The sequence below is a fragment of the Echiichthys vipera genome, assembly GCF_963691815.1.
Source record: "Echiichthys vipera genome assembly, chromosome: 6".
In the NCBI taxonomy this organism is placed as follows: Eukaryota; Metazoa; Chordata; class Actinopteri; order Perciformes; family Trachinidae; genus Echiichthys; species Echiichthys vipera.
In genome coordinates this window covers 28404178-28425502 of record NC_139831.1, presented here as the reverse complement: position 1 = coordinate 28425502, position 21325 = coordinate 28404178, and the positions used below count along the sequence as shown (strand labels likewise).

General features: G+C 43.4%; 1 protein-coding gene across 1 annotated transcript in view; it reads right to left on the bottom strand.

Annotated features, from left to right (window-relative positions):
• Nucleotides 1-1126: 1126 nt before the first annotated feature.
• Nucleotides 1127-21325, bottom strand: part of fbxo38 (F-box protein 38) — a 36912-nt gene continuing 16713 nt past the window's right edge. Inside the window, exons 11-21 of the mRNA XM_083915674.1 lie at nucleotides 20308-20536; nucleotides 19813-19986; nucleotides 19538-19693; nucleotides 17802-18491; nucleotides 11183-11283; nucleotides 10780-10882; nucleotides 8823-8989; nucleotides 7067-7212; nucleotides 5472-5575; nucleotides 3693-3806; nucleotides 1127-3570 (exon numbers count right to left, since the gene is read on the bottom strand). Of these exons, the coding sequence (XP_083771800.1) occupies nucleotides 3392-3570; nucleotides 3693-3806; nucleotides 5472-5575; nucleotides 7067-7212; nucleotides 8823-8989; nucleotides 10780-10882; nucleotides 11183-11283; nucleotides 17802-18491; nucleotides 19538-19693; nucleotides 19813-19986; nucleotides 20308-20536 (2163 nt within the window). The 3' untranslated portion in view covers nucleotides 1127-3391. The remainder of the gene's footprint in view (nucleotides 3571-3692; nucleotides 3807-5471; nucleotides 5576-7066; nucleotides 7213-8822; nucleotides 8990-10779; nucleotides 10883-11182; nucleotides 11284-17801; nucleotides 18492-19537; nucleotides 19694-19812; nucleotides 19987-20307; nucleotides 20537-21325) is intronic.

Here is a 21325-nt window from a genome sequence, read left to right as displayed (position 1 = left end):
GGTTGCACGGATGACTTATGGCCAAAAACCAAAGGCATTACTTGGAGCCTGACAAGACGGACTTTCGTGATTCTCGTGTGATCTTAATATCATGAGAATCCGGCTGCTGGGCAAAGTAAGCAGGGCAGAATAAGAAGCTGGACGGCTAAAAGCCCATGGCTAACGTATGCTAACTTGTGTTGGCAGCTGTTTATCAGACCGGGGAAGTTCACAGTCATAAGACAGTATTGAAACAGACTAATGGAGGTTATTTATGTAACATCTACCACAATAAAACGCAAAAATGACCTGTTCAAAAAAAAGTCTGCTGACTCAGTATCTGTTTTCAGTCCCAAATCCTGGCGTAGCCTTCTCCACTGCTCAGAGGAATCCTCGATGTTGACTCCTCTTTGGTTCCCGTGTCTGTCACATTTCCTCTTGGTTTCTGCCTTTTCCTCGCTCCACTTACGTTTTCTCTAACCTTCGCTGTTGGGGCAAGTAGAGGCCTCTTGCTGGTATCGGTCTTTTCCTTCTCCATAGTAATAGAAGCTCCAGTAGCTTAGCTGCTAAGCTAATCACTAGCTGCTCAGAGTTTACAGAGAGGGAGGGGGAGGGACCCGGAGCAGGGGAGACGAGGGGATTGGACGGAGGGTACGAGCAAATGGATGGATAGCATTGGATAATTTCTATGCAGGCCTATAGCTGTTCTTTTTGCTATTCATATTGTGTAGATCAGACTACAGGACTATAATCGCAGTATAAACAATGATAATTATAATTACCAATATTCCAAATGGTAGAGCATAGCTCTAACTCTGGCTGGCTGAACGATAGCCCTTGTGGGATAGTGGGAACACAGCTGGTGTCATGTCAGTCTCATGTAATCAGTTCTACATTTGACTTATCAGATTATTGCAGCTATTACTGCTCTTTGTTGCTCCATATCATCCACCAACAAATAATGATCAAATCATCTACTTCGACGATGTCATAAGAGGATAAATCTCACTGACAGGGCAACATTTACCTCTAATATTAGCATCTAATAATAAATTCCACGGTCAGTGATAGAATCAGAAATGAAGACACGTAACGAAGTGATTTTTCCGTTATTTTATTTTTCAATATGTGAAATAGTATTGTTCTTTCGTTATAAACATATAAACACCATGGAAGCACATCATCATCCATGACATCTGTACAGTCAATACACAAACAGAAGGCTGGACTCACGTCACGTTCAGTCCATTCAACCTGCAGAAACAACATCCACTTCTTCTGAGAGTGAACATTCACCGTTGCTTTATCTTCCTGAACCCAAACCTTTGAGGAATCCTCTCATCCTGAACCCGGACCATCACTTCTACCCAGTGCTGTCCATTTTACAGTCCTACAGGCAGAGCTGTCCGTATACATGACCAAGGAAATCCTTTAGAAGACAATCTGATCCCGTCGAGCTAGAGCTAAATGTGCTGCAGCAAACTCTGGGTGGTAAACTCAGCAATGAAAATAAATTCTCAAAATGAAAAATAATTATATTTTTTCTGACCAGAGAGGTTAAGGGCAGACCCACACATACTTATGAACCAGGAGTCCTCCGTCTGATGTCTATGAGGGGCACCACAGACTGACCGGGAGACGAGAAAAGTTCTTTAAGTCAGACATCTTAACTAGGGATGCACGGATTATCGGCTGAACATCCGCATCACAAGATATTCGTCTTGTTGGCGGTGATCTGCAAATTAGAGGTTATTCAGAGGCTGGTTGCTGGCTAAGTGTTGTGTTAAAAAGGTAAAAAAAAACGCTTATATTCTTAAATGAAGATTTAGTTGTTACCCTTGCATAAAAGGGGGAATAAATAACAAAAACAAACAAAAATACATCAGCTGTTAGCTCAGAATTTCACAATCCGTGCATCCCTAATTTTAACGCCTTTGTTTTGGCAGTTTCCAATTTTATATATCACATTAAAGATTGCTGCATTGTTCTCAGATAACCATCAGCTGTATCCTAGAGAAACATGTAGGACAACACTGACCCGTCCTTCTTTGACACTACCTGTAGGAAGATGGCAATAGACAAACTGTGAAAAATGAGAATACATTCACAACTCTGAAAATAAAGTCAGAAGTCTAAGGAAAAAATGCCTAAATAAATATCAAAGTCGGAGTTCTGCATTTATTCTCATGATTCAAACTTTCCCCCACTTGGAATTCCTTCAGAGCTCACCTTTTTTTAAACCTACAGATATAAGAGAAGACGAGGCGATGCCAGTCTGGTCTATGGAAGTGTTGTGAGGACTGAAAATCAACTGCAGGGAAATTAAATCAGCAACGGTCCCACTTTTCTCCCAGCTCCGTGAGGATTGAACATCTTTGTCTGTTTGCTGAGGTAAAATGCAAAGCCGTGACAAAAACGACCACTGTCCAGAGCACAAACTCTTCTGCATGTTGAAGGAAAACAAACTTAAAATGGAATTTAAAAAGCATATTTCGTTGACATTTCTGTCTAAGGCCATTTCTGTCTGTGATTGGTCATGTGGTACGGAGGTAGGCAGACTGCGGCAGTGGTCGGGAGACGGATCAGACCGACGGCGTGAAAATGCGAGCTGTGCCGACAGACGGGGTTCAGCTGTCAATAATTCCTTCATTTGAAACAGGACTAGATCAGAGATTCACAACTACCTCACCTTGGAAGAAAACCTACCTTGAAGTGTAATTCCGGCGTTAAATCATCCCGTGGTCTTTTTCGGCACTTGCATACATTAAATAAGCCATCAAGTTTTGGTGTAACAACTATTAACGGAGAAATCTGGTAGTATCCCTAACAGCTGGACGTGGCCAACAGTGATTAGCTCGGGGCAGCGCGGTGAAGGCGTTAAAATGTCCAGTAGGTAAGTCTTTAAAACACTCTTTTAATAAACTCTGGGTTCACTAACTACGTTGTTGGTGCTTTGTTTTTCTGTGTAGGGACTCTTCTCATGCTGCTGCAGAGGTTTGCTGTTATTTTCAGCAGTATTAGTGGTTAAAAAAGACGTTTTAATGACTTCACCTTACTGCCCCGAGCTAATCACTGTTAGCCACGTCCGGCTGTTAGCGACTGCCCGGGATTTCTCCGTTAATAGTTCATACACAAAAAAAGTAAGTGCGGAAAAAGGCCATTAGATGATTTTACGCTGGAATTCCACTTCATTTCCACCACCATTTTTATTTTACTTTTATCTGAGAGTTTACGGTTCTAGGGCGCTTGTTGTTTTAAGATTTTTGCTGAATTACCTAAAAAAAATCAGCATCAGAACCTCACCCAAACAGACATCTCCACATCTCTTTTCCAAATTAAACCGTAAAGAAGCATTTTCCGAGCCGCGGGGATCCCCCTGGATGTGATGGAGAGAGAGGAGTGCTGGTGGGGTCTAGATGTAGTCATCCTCCACAGGTTCTCCCGGTGTGTCGCAGTGGTGGAGGAAAAGGACCACCACTCTCTGAAACACTCCTCTTTTGCTCTGTCGGCGCTCTGAGATCTCCTCCCCGATGGTCTCCATGCATATGTCGGCTGACAGCTGGCCTTTGCGCCTGGGAGCGTAGATGGTGGCTAATGCACGACACAACAGAGAGGAAAACATGTCAGGTGCTTACATGATCAGACTCGGTCTCCGTTACAGAGGCGGAGGCGAGGACATTACATTTAGGGAACTACCACATGACTGCACTCACTGCTTTCGTCGTCCTCAAAGTCGTAGCGGGCGTAGCTGTTGGGATCGGCGGCTCTCAGAGTCCTCAGCCAGGGGAAGTCCGTTATCATGCTGTAGGGAGCGCCGTCCACCACTCCTGAACAACGACATCAGAGGAGACGGTTCACTTTAAAGAAGTCGCTTTGATGACTCAACAACACAGGATTCACGCCGTGTCAGCATGAGAGGTGAGCGGCCGCGATAAAGTCACTTCAGGGTTACTGCACATTTTCCATTTCAAATTTCCAGACTTAAATTTCCGGACTTCTCAAGTCAATATTAAATATCTGAATACACATTTTTAGATGCTTATGTATATAAGTGGTTTTAAAAAAATCCAACTTTTAACAGGTATGTTAAATTCTGACTGTGTATGCCATTATTTTGCCAGGTAATTACAAGACATTTTTACCTTCATATCGTAACTCATAAAAGTGAATGAACTCCAAACCGAGACGACGGTGCTTTTGCCCCTGCGCATGGCTTAAAATGGCTGCCAGTTTGATTGGTTTTATATCATCTACAGGTAATTGGTAGTATATCTTATTTTAGAAAGTGAGTTAATAGTCTGGAAACAACACAAACATTTTTCCAAACTCTTTTCCCCTTTTCCAAACTTATCCAGACCTGGAAATTACTCAAATTAAATTCCATTCTTTTCCATGCTGCGTGGGAACCCTGCACTTTGATCACATTGTTTTCTATTGGAATGTCCTGACTGACCGCGAGCAACACAGCGCGCCATTTTGAGCTGAACTTTTGTCGGACGCCCTGTTTCTATTTATTTCTGTCGTATGCGTTGATAGTGTGATACAAGAGGAGCGGCTGATTCATGAAGTTGAAAGGATGAGTTATCTAAACAAGACCAACTCATTCTACCACAGAAACCTAAATAAATGTGCTGTTGCAGCTCATCGGGGCACGTAAAACCAGCAGAGTCTCAGAGGAGATGAGTTTTAACTGCGCGCGCGTGTGTGTGTGTGTGTGTGTGTGTGTGTGTGTGTGTGTGTGTGTGTGTCCGTGTGTGGCAGCTTTTGGGAGACGGGAGCCTCTGAACACACTGGGAGTTCGCTGGTACACAGGAAACTCATCAGGGGCATATTTTACAGCTCGCTGACAGAGGGCACCAGCCATAGGCGGACGCTCGTGTGCGGTTAGGACACGTGTCAGGTATAATCGTGTCAGTTTATCACCCAATTCAACTTGTTTTGTTTGAACCAAAACCATAAATTCTCCCATGTGCTGCATTATGAAGATTTTTAGCTCTAAGCATATTCTCTACATCGTTTCCGGTGGGCCACCATGGGAGCTTAAAGTAAAATTCTGGCCAGTGAGCCGGTGAGGTCGCTAGCAGCCAGACGTGGCTAACACTGATTAGCGCTGGGCGGTACAGTGAAGGCATCAAAAGCTGTTTTAATGGCTTCATCGTACTGCCCTGAGCTAATCAGTGTTAGCCACGTACTGCTGTTGGCAACTGTTAGCGACTCTCCTGGTTTTCTCTGTTAGAAGTTGTTACACGAAAAAAAACTGTCTCGATGGCTTATTTGATGTATGTAAGTGCTGAAAAAGACCAGGGATGATTTTACACCAGAATTACACTTTAAGCGAATATGAGCTGGTAATTTCCACCACCTTTTTAATTTTACTGTTATCTGAGAGTTTACGGTTCTAGGGCGCTTATTGTTTTAAAATATTGCTGAATTTCGTAGAAAATGTAAGTGTTGAAAAAAGCCGTGGTCTAATGTCGGTGTGGGAGTATTACCCTCCAGTGTGTAGATGTCCCGGCCCCAGGGGTATCTGGGATGCTTCTTCACATCCTCTTCTGTCCTGGTGGCCTCGGGGAAGAACTCATACTTGATCAACTCTCTGAGGGAAACAAAGTCATCTGTTTAGAATCGTGTTGAAACAAAGACTGGGCTCGATGACCACGTGAAAAGCTGAACCTTGCATTCCACCAGATTAGGTAGGTTGTTACAGATTTCTGATTGGAACTGGTCGTTTGGTGGAGTCGCATCAGTCCGACTACAATCCCCAACTATGACCTCACTGTGAAAACATCCTATTTTATTTATCAAAGTTATAAAAAACTGAACGTTATAGGCATCATAAAAGCACTTTATGGCAGAACAACAGCAGGAGAGGCGGATTGGACGAAATGCAGTCTTAAACTTTTTGAAACCCTTTTTAATACACGTACTATATTTATGACTATTTGTAAAAAGGTTCCCACTCTTTTTAAACGAATCATTTTCCAGGAGGTTTTCTTGAAAATACAAGTCAACACACGCTCACAAATGTCATATAATTTACAGATATGCCTAGTTATAACACATTTAACCCGCTTGTGACTCCTGAAAACAGACTTAACGCTGTAAAGATCGAAGTCTGTTCCGCTCCGCAGATCGACCGGTGTGAGAGCTGGAACGAAAAGGAATGTTCTACAAGGAATGTAGAAGATCTAAGTGTGAGGGTCAAATTTTAATTCAAATTTTCAAATCTAGCTTAACTTTTAATTCATTTCCAGGTGCTTCCACGACTGGGAAACTAGTCTCTACATTTCCAGGTTTTCCAGGACATGTGGAAACCAGCCGTGGACGTCGTCCCAATTCCTTTGTCCTAAGTTTCTACCGTAATCGGACTCCAAGCAGTGACCAGTGTTCTACAAAAAGCTTGAGCATAATATTTGCCTGATCTTTATGATAATAAAGAGCACTTCCCTAAAAGCCCACTGTGTGGACGCACAAATCAAATATGAAACCAGCTGATTCCAGGCGACAATTTAAAGTAAAATGGTCCCATGAGCAGTCTGATGGTAATAAACAATCATCTTCAGATCATCTAGGTCTTTGCCTAGTTTGTACAGTGTCCTGATATAACTTTTGTTATGATTTGGCACTTTAAATAATATTGAATTGAATTGAAAATTGAATTAAACTGTTACGGCTTCCATAGCCAATGATATCCACATTAGGGTTAGCGTCGTGAGGTAGAGCCATGAGCGCGTCATCAAAGGGAGGATTACAAACCAGCCAGAGTACAGGGGGCCACTACTGTAAAAAAAGACACTGTGTATAGTTACATAAAATAACTATAATCAAAAAGAGAATCAAACTGTTATGTTTGTATTTGAGGAAGCTATCTTTATCATTAGGTGGGTTGGTTGTGTAATATGTGTGCACTTTGAGGGCCCCTGTCTCCTGATTGATTGATTGATTGATTGATTGATTGATTGATTGGTTGATTCTGGTTCATGAAACACTCTCTCATATACTTTAGGTCAACACGTAGGAAATGGTGTTCAAATAAGAAGGGCTGAGGTCAGGAAATGATTGCTTCCTTCTCAGAGACGTTACTCACTGGCTGATGTTGGCTATGGTGTCCATCCAGCTGCGAATGCGAACTTTGTTGCGTATGTTTGGAGGGTTGCTGAACTCGTGCACTAAAGCGATGTGATAGGGATAGGGTCCCTGGAAGAGCTGACGCTCCAACGCTACGGAGTCGATCTGAAGAGAAAGAGAGAGAGAGAAGTACAGAGGTGTTCCAGTGAGTGCAAAGCAATCTGATTAGCTGTTAGCCGTGATATAATAACAGTAAATTACAGCGAGGACGTCTAATTCTTTGACACAATTCTACATTGCTCTGCTTTCATCTTTTTAAACAGTGTAGGGCAGGGGTGTAAAACTCCAATTCACAGTGGCCAAACTCAATATTTACTAAAAAAAGGTCCTTGTACTTGTCGTGGTGTTTCTCATTATTTATTCTTTTGTTACAGCCACGGTGGCTCTGCAGACGAGACAAACAGCTCTTTACCTTCATTAACAGATAATGTGACTCCCACCGCTGCTGAAAGCTCCTGTTCTCCATCTTTCTTTTGGCCGTTTTTGGGGAGGGGTGAATTAAGTTTGCCTGCAGAGTCTGGTAGCATGGATGCTCATGTTTGTTAACAGAAAATTAGCGGTATATGCGCTTTATACTCGCGGGCCAGCTCTCATAGAACCTTGTTATGATCTTGCAGGCCAAATAAAATTACACCGCGGGCTAGATTTCCACTAACTATCTGTTAGTGGAAATGTTTGGATCACCAACTGTGTGGGTGGTATAAGATAGAGTGCTATCTTTATCTTAAGCTAACACTACATGTTCACGGACGTAGTAGCTAATTCTGCGAGCTAACATTAAAAAAGCGGTAGGCTACGCTCACTTAAGCTAACAGAGCAGCAACAGACAAAGTCATAATGATATTCAATAAATACCGCCGGTCAGGAGGGTCTATTTATTTGTAAGAACAATGTTTCATGGATGATTTTTGTGAATAGAAACCATTTGAATTGGAATCTGTCCACCATGTAGCACTTGGTAACCGTTTAATAGAAAGGAGTAGCTCACTTCAGGCCGCCGCTACGCATCGATCCGAACAAAGCCCCTTAGCTGAGAAATAATCCCAACATACCAAGGCCTATCGTGGGCTATTGCTTAATAACAGGACCACTTCAACATTATGGAAAGATGGACGAGTTGTTTGGTATATACAGTGGGTGGTATTCTCTTAATCGGCTGTATAAAACTAATGCATCTAAACGGTTTAAGAGCTAAAATCAGCTCGGTTGTTGGCGATTGTTACTCAAGAGCTCCCTTTAAAAAAAAAAGAAAAAAAAAAGCCTTAATAAATTATTTGTAGGAAAACTTTTTAGCTATGAGCCACATGCAGATATATTAACAGCATACAAATGTAAATCAATAGACACTGGAGTTCCCTGTGATGCAAATACAAAGCTTGTCTGAATTTAATTTTAACAATTCAAACGTTGACAGCCGTGTTTGTCATATTTAGTGTGAATATTTAAATGTGTACTGGGATACTGGGTCAAGGAGGGAACTAGGACGGGTAGCTGGGTAGAATATTTGCTTCCTGGTGCTGATGGAGCTTAACCTGCGGCCAGATTGGAGTGAGTCATGAGTAGTGGGTCGGCCACTATCCCACTGGACCCCTTTCTGATCTCACAGGTAAATTATGGAGGTCTGTGGAGGAAATGCTTTCTGAGCTCAGGTGTCAGGCCTGAGTGGCTGCCTGGTGTCCGGGTCTCTTAATCTAATCTACGTTTAGATGACCAACCTGGTGCATGGGGCGCATGTAGATGATGCGGTTCCTCTCGGGGGGCATTCTCAGTATCTGATCCAGGACCTGTTCCATGTCCAGCTTCTTACACTGAGCGTAATCGAACCTGTTCACTATGGGAGCGCTTTCTACTCGCAGCTGCTTCAACACTCGACATCTGGTGGCTGGAGAGACAGAGGACACAAAGAGAGAGGGAGGATAGAGAGAGAGAGGGAGGGAGGACAGAGAGAGAGAGAGAGAGGGAGGACAGAGAGAGAAAGGGAGGACAGAGAGAGGGAGGGAGGATAGAGAGAGAAAGGGAGGGCAGGGAGAGAGAGGGAGGACAGAGAGAGAGGGAGGACAGAGAGAGAGGGAGGACAGACAGAGAGAGAGAGAGAGAGAGGGAGAGAGAGAGAGAGAGAGAGAGAGAAAGAGGGGACAGAGTACACAGAGAGAGAGGGAGGACAGAGAGAGGACACAGAGAGAGAGGGAGGACAGAGAGAAAGAGAGAGAGGGAGGACAGAGAGAGAGAGGGAGGGAGGACAGATAGAGAAAGAGAGGACAGAGAGAGAGAGGGGGAGGACAGAGAGAGGGAGGACAGAGAGAAAGAGAGGACAGAGAGAGAGAGAGAGAGAGGAAGGGAGGACAGAGAAAGAAAGAGAGGACAGAAAGAGATAGAGGGAGGACAGAGAGAGGGGGAGGACAGAGAGCCAGAGATCCAGTTGGATTATCAAATGTTCCAAAATGAAATGATAAAGGACAAACTGGACAGTCACACTCAGAGCCACATACTGCAGGGTTTTGTTTTCTATGGCAGAAAGGAGCTCGGTGCTGGGGAGCGCTGCAAACTGCTCAACACTCCCCAGGAACATCCAGGCTCACAGATGGCCTTTTCTGTCTCTGATGTGACAGTGACGACACCAACGCTTTGCTGAAAAGTTCAGATTTTCAACTAGAAGCTCTCGGAGCGGCCACGCGAAAAAACAGAGATGCTGGGTCCAGCCGCCACATCTGCGCTCTCCTCATTGGGAACAAATGGAAAAAAGAAGCTTGCAGAAAAAGACTCCAGTGTGTGGACAAAGGCCCTACGTTTAGGTTCTATAGTGTTTTTTCCAATCTAAGACCGTGTAGCTAGCAAACAGAAAATCTGTCACAGAATTTCCAAAGGCTCCAAAGAATGTTTTGTCATCATTTCCCAAAAACTTAGAGAAAGGAGTTTGCCGTATGTTATGAAACAGTAGGGTGTGGCCTGTGCATTAAACGTCCGAGTGTGTGATGTCCAGTTTGTGTTCTTTCATACAAATTGAGTTGGGTTCCATAAAGACGTTATCGCTAACTTTAAATGAAGCAATAAACCTTTGATAACACAACAAATCTTATTCTTGTAGTTGGTAAAGTTCACGCAGATTCTCTCAGTCCTTCCCAAACCTTCCTCAATGAATCTTACTGGTTCATTTCACGGATACATAAGATTCAGAATAATAACTCGGCTGGAAACTGTAGGGTCGCAGGTTCGAGTCCCTGTTGGGTCCATGAATGGAGTGTGGACTGGAGAGGTACCAGTTCATCTCCTGGGCACTGCCGAGGTGCTGTTGAGTATGGCACCCAACCCCCAACTGCTCGGGGCACCGATCCATCGGCAGCCCCCTCTCTCTGACATCTCTCCGTTAATCACGTGTGTGTATTTCGGGCCTGTGTGTGTGTGTAACGCGAATAATATAAAAACAGAGTGAAAAAATTGAATTTCCCTTTGCGGGATTAATAAAGGCATCCTTTTTTAACTGAATTACTTGTTCATATTTTGTTTGACGCTAACGCTTTAGTACACACTGGAGTCTACATTTATACTTTAAGCAGTCTGGAAAAAATGTACGTCGAAACATAATAGTCGGAGCAAAAAAAACCCTCCCAACATTTCCCGTTTCAAGTTCATGTTTAGTCAAAGTGAGAAAAAGAGTGATGAAATATCCATTACCGTGAATGAACATCATCTTGGGGCAGTCTTTGAGAACCAGGTCAGTGATCCCACAGTTGGTCAGAGTGATGCCCACCAGGTTCTTACTCTTCAGGGACAGAACCTGCACGAGCAAAAGCATCTCAGTGTGTTCATCATATTAACGCAGGAAACGCAGACAGTGTAGCTGTTACCCGCCCATGTGCATCCTGGCTCAATAAAGCTTGAAAGCATTTACAACAGAAAAGCAGCAGAGTCCCTGTTGTATTCCCTCTGAGACCCTCAGCTGCACTGTGGCTCCCCCCAGCGGAGGAACAGCTTAATGATATTAAGTGCATTATAAACCCTGCACAGTGCACATGCATGGAGAAAGTATCCCTGCCAGTCTGTGAATGACTGATAAAGTGAAAACACGCGTGCGTACCTGTATGTGGTCGTCCTCGGTGACCGGGTCTGAGGTGCTGGTTGATTTGTCAGCCATCCGTTTCCTCCTCACTGATATTCGAGGCCTGGCTCTGGAGAGATCTGAACAACAGAAAGAGCACAAATATCACCCCAAACAAATCAAGAAACCAAAATAAAAACTATTAAATAACACTTGGCAACAAAGTTCAAGGCGTGTTCCATTGATTTAGCATTGTACTCCTATAACTTCAGACTCACGATGGATGCTTTTAAAAAATAAATAAATATTGATGCATCAGAACAACAGGTGGTGGCTTTTTTTTAATCCCACACGTTCTTCTTCCTCATCATAACCTGGAGTGGCAGTGATAAGTCAACTTGTCCCCTAATGCATGTACTGTTTGTCTATTGAGGCAGGAGCTCTGTCTGCTATTAAAATCAGCATTTCTCACTGAATGTTTGACCGATTTCAAGCGGTTTGTGTTTTTTTTTATTTTTTAGAAATACCAGACATGTAGAGTGGGCACTGGACACATATTAAATATCTGATCTTGGGCAGATATTAACCCTCTAATTTAAACAGGTGAGTTACATTAAAAAAGTCCCCCTCAGTACAGTTATCATGAACAAGGAAATTAGCTATAGAGACCAAACCAGGCTGTAAACATGTCTGTTTCTGCTGTGAAGTCGTTTTAAACATTGTGGTCGATGGGGATGACTCTTTTGGAGAGGGCCTCAAGTGGTTGTTTGAGGAACAACAGTTCATACGCTTAAATAAACCCACATGACAAATGTCCCTTTCAGCATCTTCCTGACACAAGCAGTGTTTACCCTACCATTATATAAGGGGGCGCCCCCCACCAAACCCGGACCCCGCCCCGCCCCCAACAGCACCCCCCCTGAATAGCATCAGATCCCAACAGGAGTCATTTAAGGATCCCTTTCCTATAGAACAGCTCTGTCCCTTGTCGTTTCAGTAAACAAACTAAACAGCCTTATGTTATTTATCTTATTTACACAACACAATGTAAATTCTGTCTCTACATGGTCGAGTGTTTACAATTCTCAGAAAACTCGACAGTTGGAGACTCACTTGTTCAAAGATAGTTTGTTAAATTGTTTGCGAGAAAAACGAAACTGAAACTTAACAGAGATCCTTTATTATTTAGTTTGAGAAGATGATTCACTCCTACAAAATAAACTAAAACTGAATTAAACAAACTGAAATTCTTTCTTTATTTTGTTGTGCTTGAAACCGAAAAGTGATTTTTGATTTACCTTTGGACTGTTTCTGTTGGGGAATATTATTTGCATTATAGGTATATTGTAGTGGGGGGCGGCAGATGACTGTAATGTTCTATAATGTGTTGATTTTTAGTCAATTTGAGTGCTTGATTTATACTATTTTAACTTTGGTGTCATCACAAATTTATCAAACAAACAAGCACAACAGAATGACTCAAATAATTACAATGTGCGTATATCACCTAATATCTCACCTACAGTTATATAGTCCTTATGTGGTTTTTGGCACTCTGGCAATAATAATAATAATAATAATAATAATAATAATAATAGTAATAATAATAATAATGATAATAATAACAATAATAATATTCATTCAAAAATCTGTGACTGGCAACTGGCCTAAAGGGGTGGATGGCTTTTCATTTGAAGGGCCAGATACAGGAAGTCGTAACACAAACTCACGGTCAGTGTTTTTTTTTTTTTTTTTTAACACTGCAGGTCCAGGTCCTTTCGACATCGCGGTTAGACAGTTAATAATTAATAGCCAATCATGTCGGAAAGCCGTCTAAAATATGGGATCACTTTGAAAAGAACAAGGACGACCCCAAGAAGGTCACATGCAAACGTTGCAAGAAAAACTCAGCCTATCACTTGTCCACGACGAACATGACCTACCACCTTAAACATGTAAGTAGCATTAGCCGAACATGACCTACCACCATAAAACATTATTTATTTATTTATTAGGGATGCACGATTTATCGGCTTTGATATCGGTATCGGCCGATGTTTGTCTTTCACTTATCTGTATCATCTGATAAGTAAAACTGGGCCGATGTTAAGAGCCGGTGTTTACATCCGTCTAGATGCTGTTAGTGTATGTGTCGGGAGAGGGATGGTGTCGAAAGAAGATACTCGAAAAGCAGTATACAACCCTTGCAGTGTCGAGGTAATGCAAGGAGGATGCCGCTTCAAGTCATTCAACACCACATATTTGATATGCCATTTGAAAAACCGCCACCCCGAATTACACAGCCAATGGAAGGAAGCTAACGCTGCTGACGTTAGCCAGAAGTAAAAAAAGACAGCAGCAGCCGCCGCAATTAGGAGCCTAATACAGCAAGTACATTACCAAACTAAGACATTTGCCAAGGACAGCGCAAAAGCCAGTACAAGGTAATGTAAATGATTGCGACCAGCCATTTTCCAGCCGCCACAGTGGAGGACCCAGGGTTCCAGCGGTTAATGGAGCTCATTGAATCCCGCTACAACCTGCCAAGAGGGCGTTACTTTTCCGATGTGTCCCTCCCTGCTTTGCAGAAAGTCGTGGCCACGCAAATCCTCAAATTGTTGGACAATGTAACTGACACGAGCTTCACTACGGATATATGGAGTTCGGACATAAGTCAGATGAGTATGTTGAGCCTTACTGCTCAGTGGATCGATGGACGAGTGCGGCGTTAAAAGCCTGGGCTGCATGGCTCATCTCTGACTGTGTGGCAATTGGAAGGAAAACAGTCGGACATTTTCGCCACTCAAAACTCGCCAACTCTCGGCTGAGAGACATACAGCAGAGTTAGGCATGAAAACCAAGATGCTACAACGAGATGTTACTACCAGGTAAAACATGTTTGAAAATACAAGAAGATATTAAAAGATTCAGCTTGCATGATTTTCAGTGCAAAGTGTTATCATCTCAGATTTTGTTTTTAAACATATATCGGTATCGCTAAATATCGGGTATCGGCTATAACAGCAATATTAATATCGGCATCGGTCAAAATTTTCATATCGGTGCACATATGCGTCGATTAGTCGGCTAAACACTCTAAATGATGACCACTGGTTGACCAAGAAAATCCTTGGTTGGGAGCAGCTCCAGTCTTATTTGATCTCATAGTTTTCCCTTTTCGTGTTCATCCTGACCACAGTCTGTATTTAAAGATGGAGGACGCTGCTCCACTTTCTCCGGGGTAAAAAGTGAAGCCAATATCCTGGATACAGGTGCAGCCATGTTGTTATTTTGGAACCAGCGGTGAGGAGCTGGAAGTCCTTTTTATACACCCGCCCGATTGCAGTCAATCACAGCTGTCGATCATGACGTTTCACCTTGTTTTTATAGCATCAAATGCATTTTTTCAAAATTATCGGGAAAAAAAAACATTTGGACAAAGCTAAGTGTGATAATAACGTCCTCAAATGACATAAACCATCATTGGGGAAAATGTATTTGAGGTGTACTTTGACTTTGTAGTTTGGCCCATGTACCATCTGCTAACATAGAGGGGGCGGGACTTATGACCTGTACTGCTGCCAGCCACCAGGGGGCGATCCAGATGTTTTGGCTTCACTTTCAGGGAGCTGTCGACAGTTTCTTCCGTTTTTTCTTAACAAAAGGGTACAAAAATAACTCTTTATTTTTCAGTCATCATTGCGTATACCCACTTCTAAATCTCCCCTGGTGCGCAACCTGCAGTAGTATCTGCGATCCAAATTGCTCGGTTTTTGACCTTCACTATTCTGCCTCCGATTGGCTAGTACGCGCTGCTTTTACTGATTAGATTGGTTAACTCTAGGCATGAGGACTAATGGGCCAATCGGAGGCAGAGAAGGGCGGATCATGCCCAGGTAAATATTGCTAAAGACAAATTTACAAGTTCACTTGTAGCTATTTGCCTTTTTATGAGGAACCGGTAAGATGAACGAGCTATTTAAACTAAAATTTCTTTCAACAATTCTAAATGTCCTTACGAATCAACATCGGCAGCTCAGCTAATATTAGCGATGCTACGCCGGTACGAATGTCGATGCCCGCTGTACCCCCTGCCCCCGTCGGTGAGGACGCTGTCAGTGAAGGTGATGCTGCCTCATCGCAAACAGCCAAATATGCCGGTACGGCTTGGATGAAGATGTCAACTACGGTGGGTGGGCCCCTTTTTTTTATTGCTGGACCCTGTAAATGATGTTAACATGTCAGGGATCGACAGTCACAGATATAGCTACAGCTACATCATGTGTAATATACGGGTGCCCTGGAGGTGACATGATTTTTGTTTACAAAAGACAGCACCCATGTCACCTCCAGTGCTCCATAGTCATCGACTTGATAAATGAAACAGATTATGACAACTTTGCATTTTTGGATGGGATCTAGAAACAAAAAAATGGGTAATTTTAGATAGATTGCTGGTTTGGGTAACTACGGAAACAGTGGACACAGAGAAACAGTGCACGTGTGTGTGTGTGTGTGTGTGTCTCCTTGGATGTATGTGGAAGAAATGGAGCATGCACACATACGGCTGTGGATGCAGTAGTTGCGTTGTTTGTTCATGCATCACAGGATGTCTGGTCTGTAGCAGTGTGAACTCCATTGGGACCAACAAGGAGCATGGTGTATTGCGCTCAAGACAATGGCTGAACTTTGAAAGTCATGTGTCTAGCCAGGGAAGTAGAACAACAAGTCTGTCTGCCTTGAGAAATAAGGTGAGGAAACAGGCTTTGTCCAAGGCCCACGCTCAGGCTGTGAATGTGGCAGAGCAACAGGACAAAGCTGCCATTGATAATTATGCATGCAATAGAGGCTATGACTGAGTTTGACATGAAGGAAACTGAAGCTGTGTTTAAAAAAGCCTACCACCTGACCTCGAAGAACCAACACTTTTCTGACAATGAGAGCCACATTGAGCCGCAGGAACTGAATGGATACAACATGTTGCCAGTGAGATGCAGCGCAAAATCGTCAGTAGCATTATAGTTAGCGGCCCTAACTGACAGGGCATCTTCTCTAAGTCACAAAGCTGTCATGGCAGTTTCTATTAAAGCAACATTTCAAAAAGAAAGCCCAGAGTTCCTATTCCTTGAACTTGTTGAACTGGAAAATCAGAGAGCAGATGGCGTAGAACAGGCGTTACTCACCTGTTTAACTAATGCTGGCTTTACAGAAGGGTGGCTTCATGAAAACTGGGTAACACTTGTGTCTGATGGAGCCAGTGTCATGTTAGGAAACAAGTGAGGAGTAGCAACCAGGCAGACCTCGAGATTCCCAGAGCTTTTTGTATGGCAATGTATGAACCATAGACTCAAACTCGCTGTGTCCGATGCAGTTGATGAGGTAAACTCTGTCAATCACTTCAAAACTTTTATCCAGAAACTATATTTTCTGTATAGTACATCAAACAAGGGGCTCAAAACTTCTTCGCATTGGCAGAACCTTGGATGCACGCTGGGTGGTCAGTAGCTTTCAGAGTGTTAGGACATACCTGGAAGCTCTTGTGCAGCACTTTAAAAATGCTTGCTGTGATGAGACGAGGTCCACCAAAGAGAGATGTGCAGAGGTTTACTAAAGTCCAGAATGTATTTGATACCTTGGGCTCATGTATGACTCTCTCCATGAAGTCCCCTGTCACGGGAGCTTCAGTCTTGTTCGATAAATGCTCAATCAGAGTGATCCAGTCATTCAAAGAGAGTCCAGGTGAGAAATAGTCAGGCTTTAGAAGCAAGAAAGACAGGGGAGTATCGGCCTACAGCACTGAAGAAGAACGCAAAGCTGAAGTCTATCCATCCAGGACAGCTCTTACAGAGCCTTGTGAACTATATGGAGAAACGCTTGTCTTGAGACCATCAAGGACCTCGGCATCCTTGATCAGAGTAAATGGCCATCAACAGCCCAGCACCCGCCATGGTGAAGAACACATTAAGCCACTGTGCAAGCGATTTAACCTGTACTCAGACCAAGCACTGAATGGGACGCGGGGCCTACTGGAAGAGCCCAGTAGTGAGCCCAAGGACCTAAAACCACTCATGAACTGTATGAAAACATTCCCTGTCAGTACAACTTTAGCCTAATGAACAATATCAGCTCAGACAAGAGGGCTGTCCTACTGATCTCTACTTCCAAGTGTGATCCTGCAAAGTATTCTAGGACCTGGTTGAAAAGCCATCGTGCTGCCTCTCCTGTGCGCTCGAGACAGTGCAGTGTGAAAACTCCTGCAGAAAGCAAATCTGTCTGGAAAATGCTGAAACTCAGTTAGAAACTCAGGACTGGGTTCAGACGTTATTTCACTGTTGACTACTATTGTTGTTTTGTTACATATAGTTTGTTGTTGTTATTTTTTGTTATATAATTAGATTTTTGTTAAATCATTGTAGGATATATATATATATATATATATATTATCGAGTTATGTTTATTTTATTTATTTTTCTAGCCTTGTGATTTGCTAGGAGCACTATCGCCACCTACTGCTTGTCATGTGAATGACAGTGTTTCAGGCAGATTTTGCGGTTTCATGCGGACAGAGGTATTTTTTATCACACCGGTGGTGTAAACAAGAATGTTTTGTTCAGTTTCAAAAATACCCAGGTTCGCGTGGACTAGGCCTCACTCTTACCTGTCTCAGATATCAGGGACACAGAAGATGTACGAGTGCACGATCTGGTCAAAGGTCGTCTGGGAATAAAATTCTCGTCCCCGGCATGGCCCTGCTGTGAACATGGACCGGCAGCAGAGGCTGGCTGCCTGTCTCCCTGTCCAGTCAGCAGTGTTGGCCTCCTGGGAGCATGGTTTACAGTGGCCCCTCTGGGCTCCAGACCGTCCACACAGGCGGGACCGGAGCTGGGCCTCACCCCAGTCTCCCTCGTGCAGCTGTCCCCGGACTGCGCTCTGGAGGGGCCCTCTGTGCCGTCATTAGTCCTGCCCGTTCCTGTCGCTCTGTCAGTGGTCGTGGTTGCTCTGTGGGTTGTCACCACCACCACCCTCCCACATCCACCCACCTCCCTTGGTGTGGCTGCTCCAGGTCCAACCCTGCCTGTGACAGGTCCCGGCCGTACTCCGGTCCTTGCTGTGGCCCCATCACTCCCAGCTCCCCGTCCTATCCCCATGTCCGCCCCAGGTCTGGCAGTAGTCTCCACAGTCTCGGTAGAAATCCCTTTAGTGCTCGTCCTCCTGCAGTTCTCGGCAGCAGCCTTCATGTCCGCCTTGATCTGTTCACTGGTCACCTGGCAGCTCTTCTCACAGCTGCTTTCTAACACCGGGGCCGAACTGGCATTGTTGCTCCGCCTCAGAGGAGTCTTCCCTTTACCTGGAAACACATACATTTAGGTTACACTGGTGGAGTAAAGCTCTTTTGAGGCATTAAGGCATTCATACACATAAATATCTCATAAACATTTTTGAGATGGGATTTAAAACTCCTCTCACTGGGTTTATTTTAAAGTTTTACTCCATAAGAATTGAGATACATTGTTTCTAGCGATCTCTGTGTCAGTAAGATCTAACTGCAGGCGAGCCTGTTCTTTCAGTGCCTCCATATTGTCACGTTCATGGTTACTATGTGTGTTTGTGTGAGTGTTACAATTGTATTTTTTTTCTCTTTTGTAAACTGTATTGAAACACATTCACCTCTCTATATCCAGTCTGTTAACTATATGTTCCCCTCTTAAATCCTCACACACACACACACGTTCCTATTACACTTCTGCCCTCACTACAAGCCTGACTCAGAAGTTTGAAATTCCTGATTATAAGTGAACACAGCATAACTGTTGGTGACGATCTGGGCCGACAGACTAACCGCTGTCAGCAGCGTCACTAACATGGCGGCTTATTTACATCTAGAGAGGGAATGTCTCCACAGACACAGACATTAGAATACTCTGCAAAAAGACAACAAGTGCTTTCTTTAGTGGGTCATGTGATCACTCACCATTGTTTTAACTCACTCTTTGATGGATATTAAATTAAAAGGCAATTAAATATTCGAGGAAATCTTACACAACTTTAGGTGAGCTGTTCCATTTATTCTGAAATATTGTTTTCTTTCTTCAGAATTTGATGAATATCAGCTGTGGCTATACCAACTGCTTTACTCACGTTTGCTTAAATAACTTAAATAATGACAAAAACCTTTATTTTGTGAAAAAAACAGTGAGCAACATTAGAGACCACTTTCAGATTCCTCCCAGTTATTGGTGTTAATCTGCACCTGGTGACAATTTCCTTAATTGTTGGACACACCCTATTTATCTGGCAGCTGGTTACTTTGCAAGATGGCGAGCTGCTCTTCTCCAATTTTGATCTCCAGTGTATTATTTTTCATGCTGGGTGTGTTCTGTGCTGTGCTGACACCTTCTGTACAGGAAGCTGGCTGCTGCAAACACGAAGTTGGCATCAGCCTGGAAACAAGGCCTTCCTCTTCCTCACTGTCAGAGTCTGAGATGACCAGCGGGGGTTTGGGAACGGTGGCTCTGACTGGTCTGACCTGCTGGACCAAACCGCTGGGACCTGGAGGTACGAAGGACACACCAGGAGACATCAAAGCTTTCTGATTTATAAAATGGGGAGGAGGAGTGGACCGTTGTCTTAGCTGCTAGTGATTAAAAAAAAAAAGAGCAGCTCCAAACCTGCTCGCTCCTCATCAGGAGGTCGTGGTATTCCAGCTGGACGACTGGGCCCTGGAGCTACATCAGCGTCTCCAACTCCCACCTCCCCTGCTGCTGCTTTCAGCGCCATGTTCTCCTCCTCCAACATCACCTCCTCCTCCTCTTCCTCTTCATCCTCCACCCCGTTTACCTCCACTGGTGCTGTGGAAACAAAACATCTCATTTAGATGGTTAACGATTGACTCATGCTGAACATGATGTTTATTTAGATATTTATTTATTTTTTATTTATTCTATATTTAAAATGGTCAACAACTGGCTGAACATGTTTATTTAGCTTTTTCCCCCCCTCAGTGTTCATTTCTAGAACTGGTTGATGATGTTACACCGGGCTTAACGTTCAAAGGCACCACACCTGATTTCACTGCCTGTAAAAGTCAATAACAAATGAAAATGTGAAAAAGTAAAGGTTTCTAAATCCTTCAGGAGTTGAATGAGAATGCAGGTGGGACTTGCCGATGTGCTGCTGCTGCTGCTGCTGCTGCTGCTGAGGCTGCTGCGGTCTTTGGTTGTTGTTGTTGATGTTGTTGACAGGTGGAGGAGCAGGGGGCAGGTTGGCCTCATTATTGTGGTGGTGATGGTGGTTGTTGTTGTTGTCGTTGTCATTGTTGGAGTTCTGGTTGCTGACCAGTGCTGAGGACACACCAATACCAGTCCCTGCACTCAGGCCCACCCTGGCACAGCCCTGTCACACACACACACATATATATATATATATATATAATATGCATCAGTGCATACACTAACTTCATTAAAGTGTAATTTCGCTGAAAATCCTCCCATGGTCTTTTTCGGCTCTTACATACATTAAATAAGCACTACACAGAAAACAAAGCACTACCAACTTAGTTAGTGAAGCCAGAGTTTATTTAAAGAGTGTTTTGAAGACTTACCTACTGGCCCCGGTACCAGCTCCTCTCATAGTAAAGTCCATTACAGTGGATTACTAAAGTCAATCCCAAAGGAAGGAGCCCATTGGTGCTTTGTTTTCTGTGTAGGGACTCTTCTCATGCTGCTGCAGAGGTTTGCTGTTATTTTCAGCAGTATTAGTGGTTAAAAAAGACGTTTGAATGCCTTCACCGTACTGCCCCGAGCTAATCACTGTTAGCCACATCCAACAAGCGTCTCTCCCGGATATTTCCGTTAATAGTTGTTACACGAAAAAACTTTCTCGATGGCTTATTTGATGTATGTAAATGCTGAAAAAGACCACGGGATGTTTTCTGCACCAGAATTACACTTTAAGCAGATAAGATAAGGTATCAGCCCCGCATCAACCACTCACATTAAATTACATTTATTCATCCATTGTTGTAAGTTTAAAATTCAGTGTTTCTGCTATTAATTACATTCACTCAAAACATGTATAGTAACACAGTATAGTAACACTAAGCAGTTAGTAAGTAAAGTAAAAATAACATCTGTCAATTAACCATTCAAAACAGTGGTTATTTATGATCTGGGGTCTGCTGTA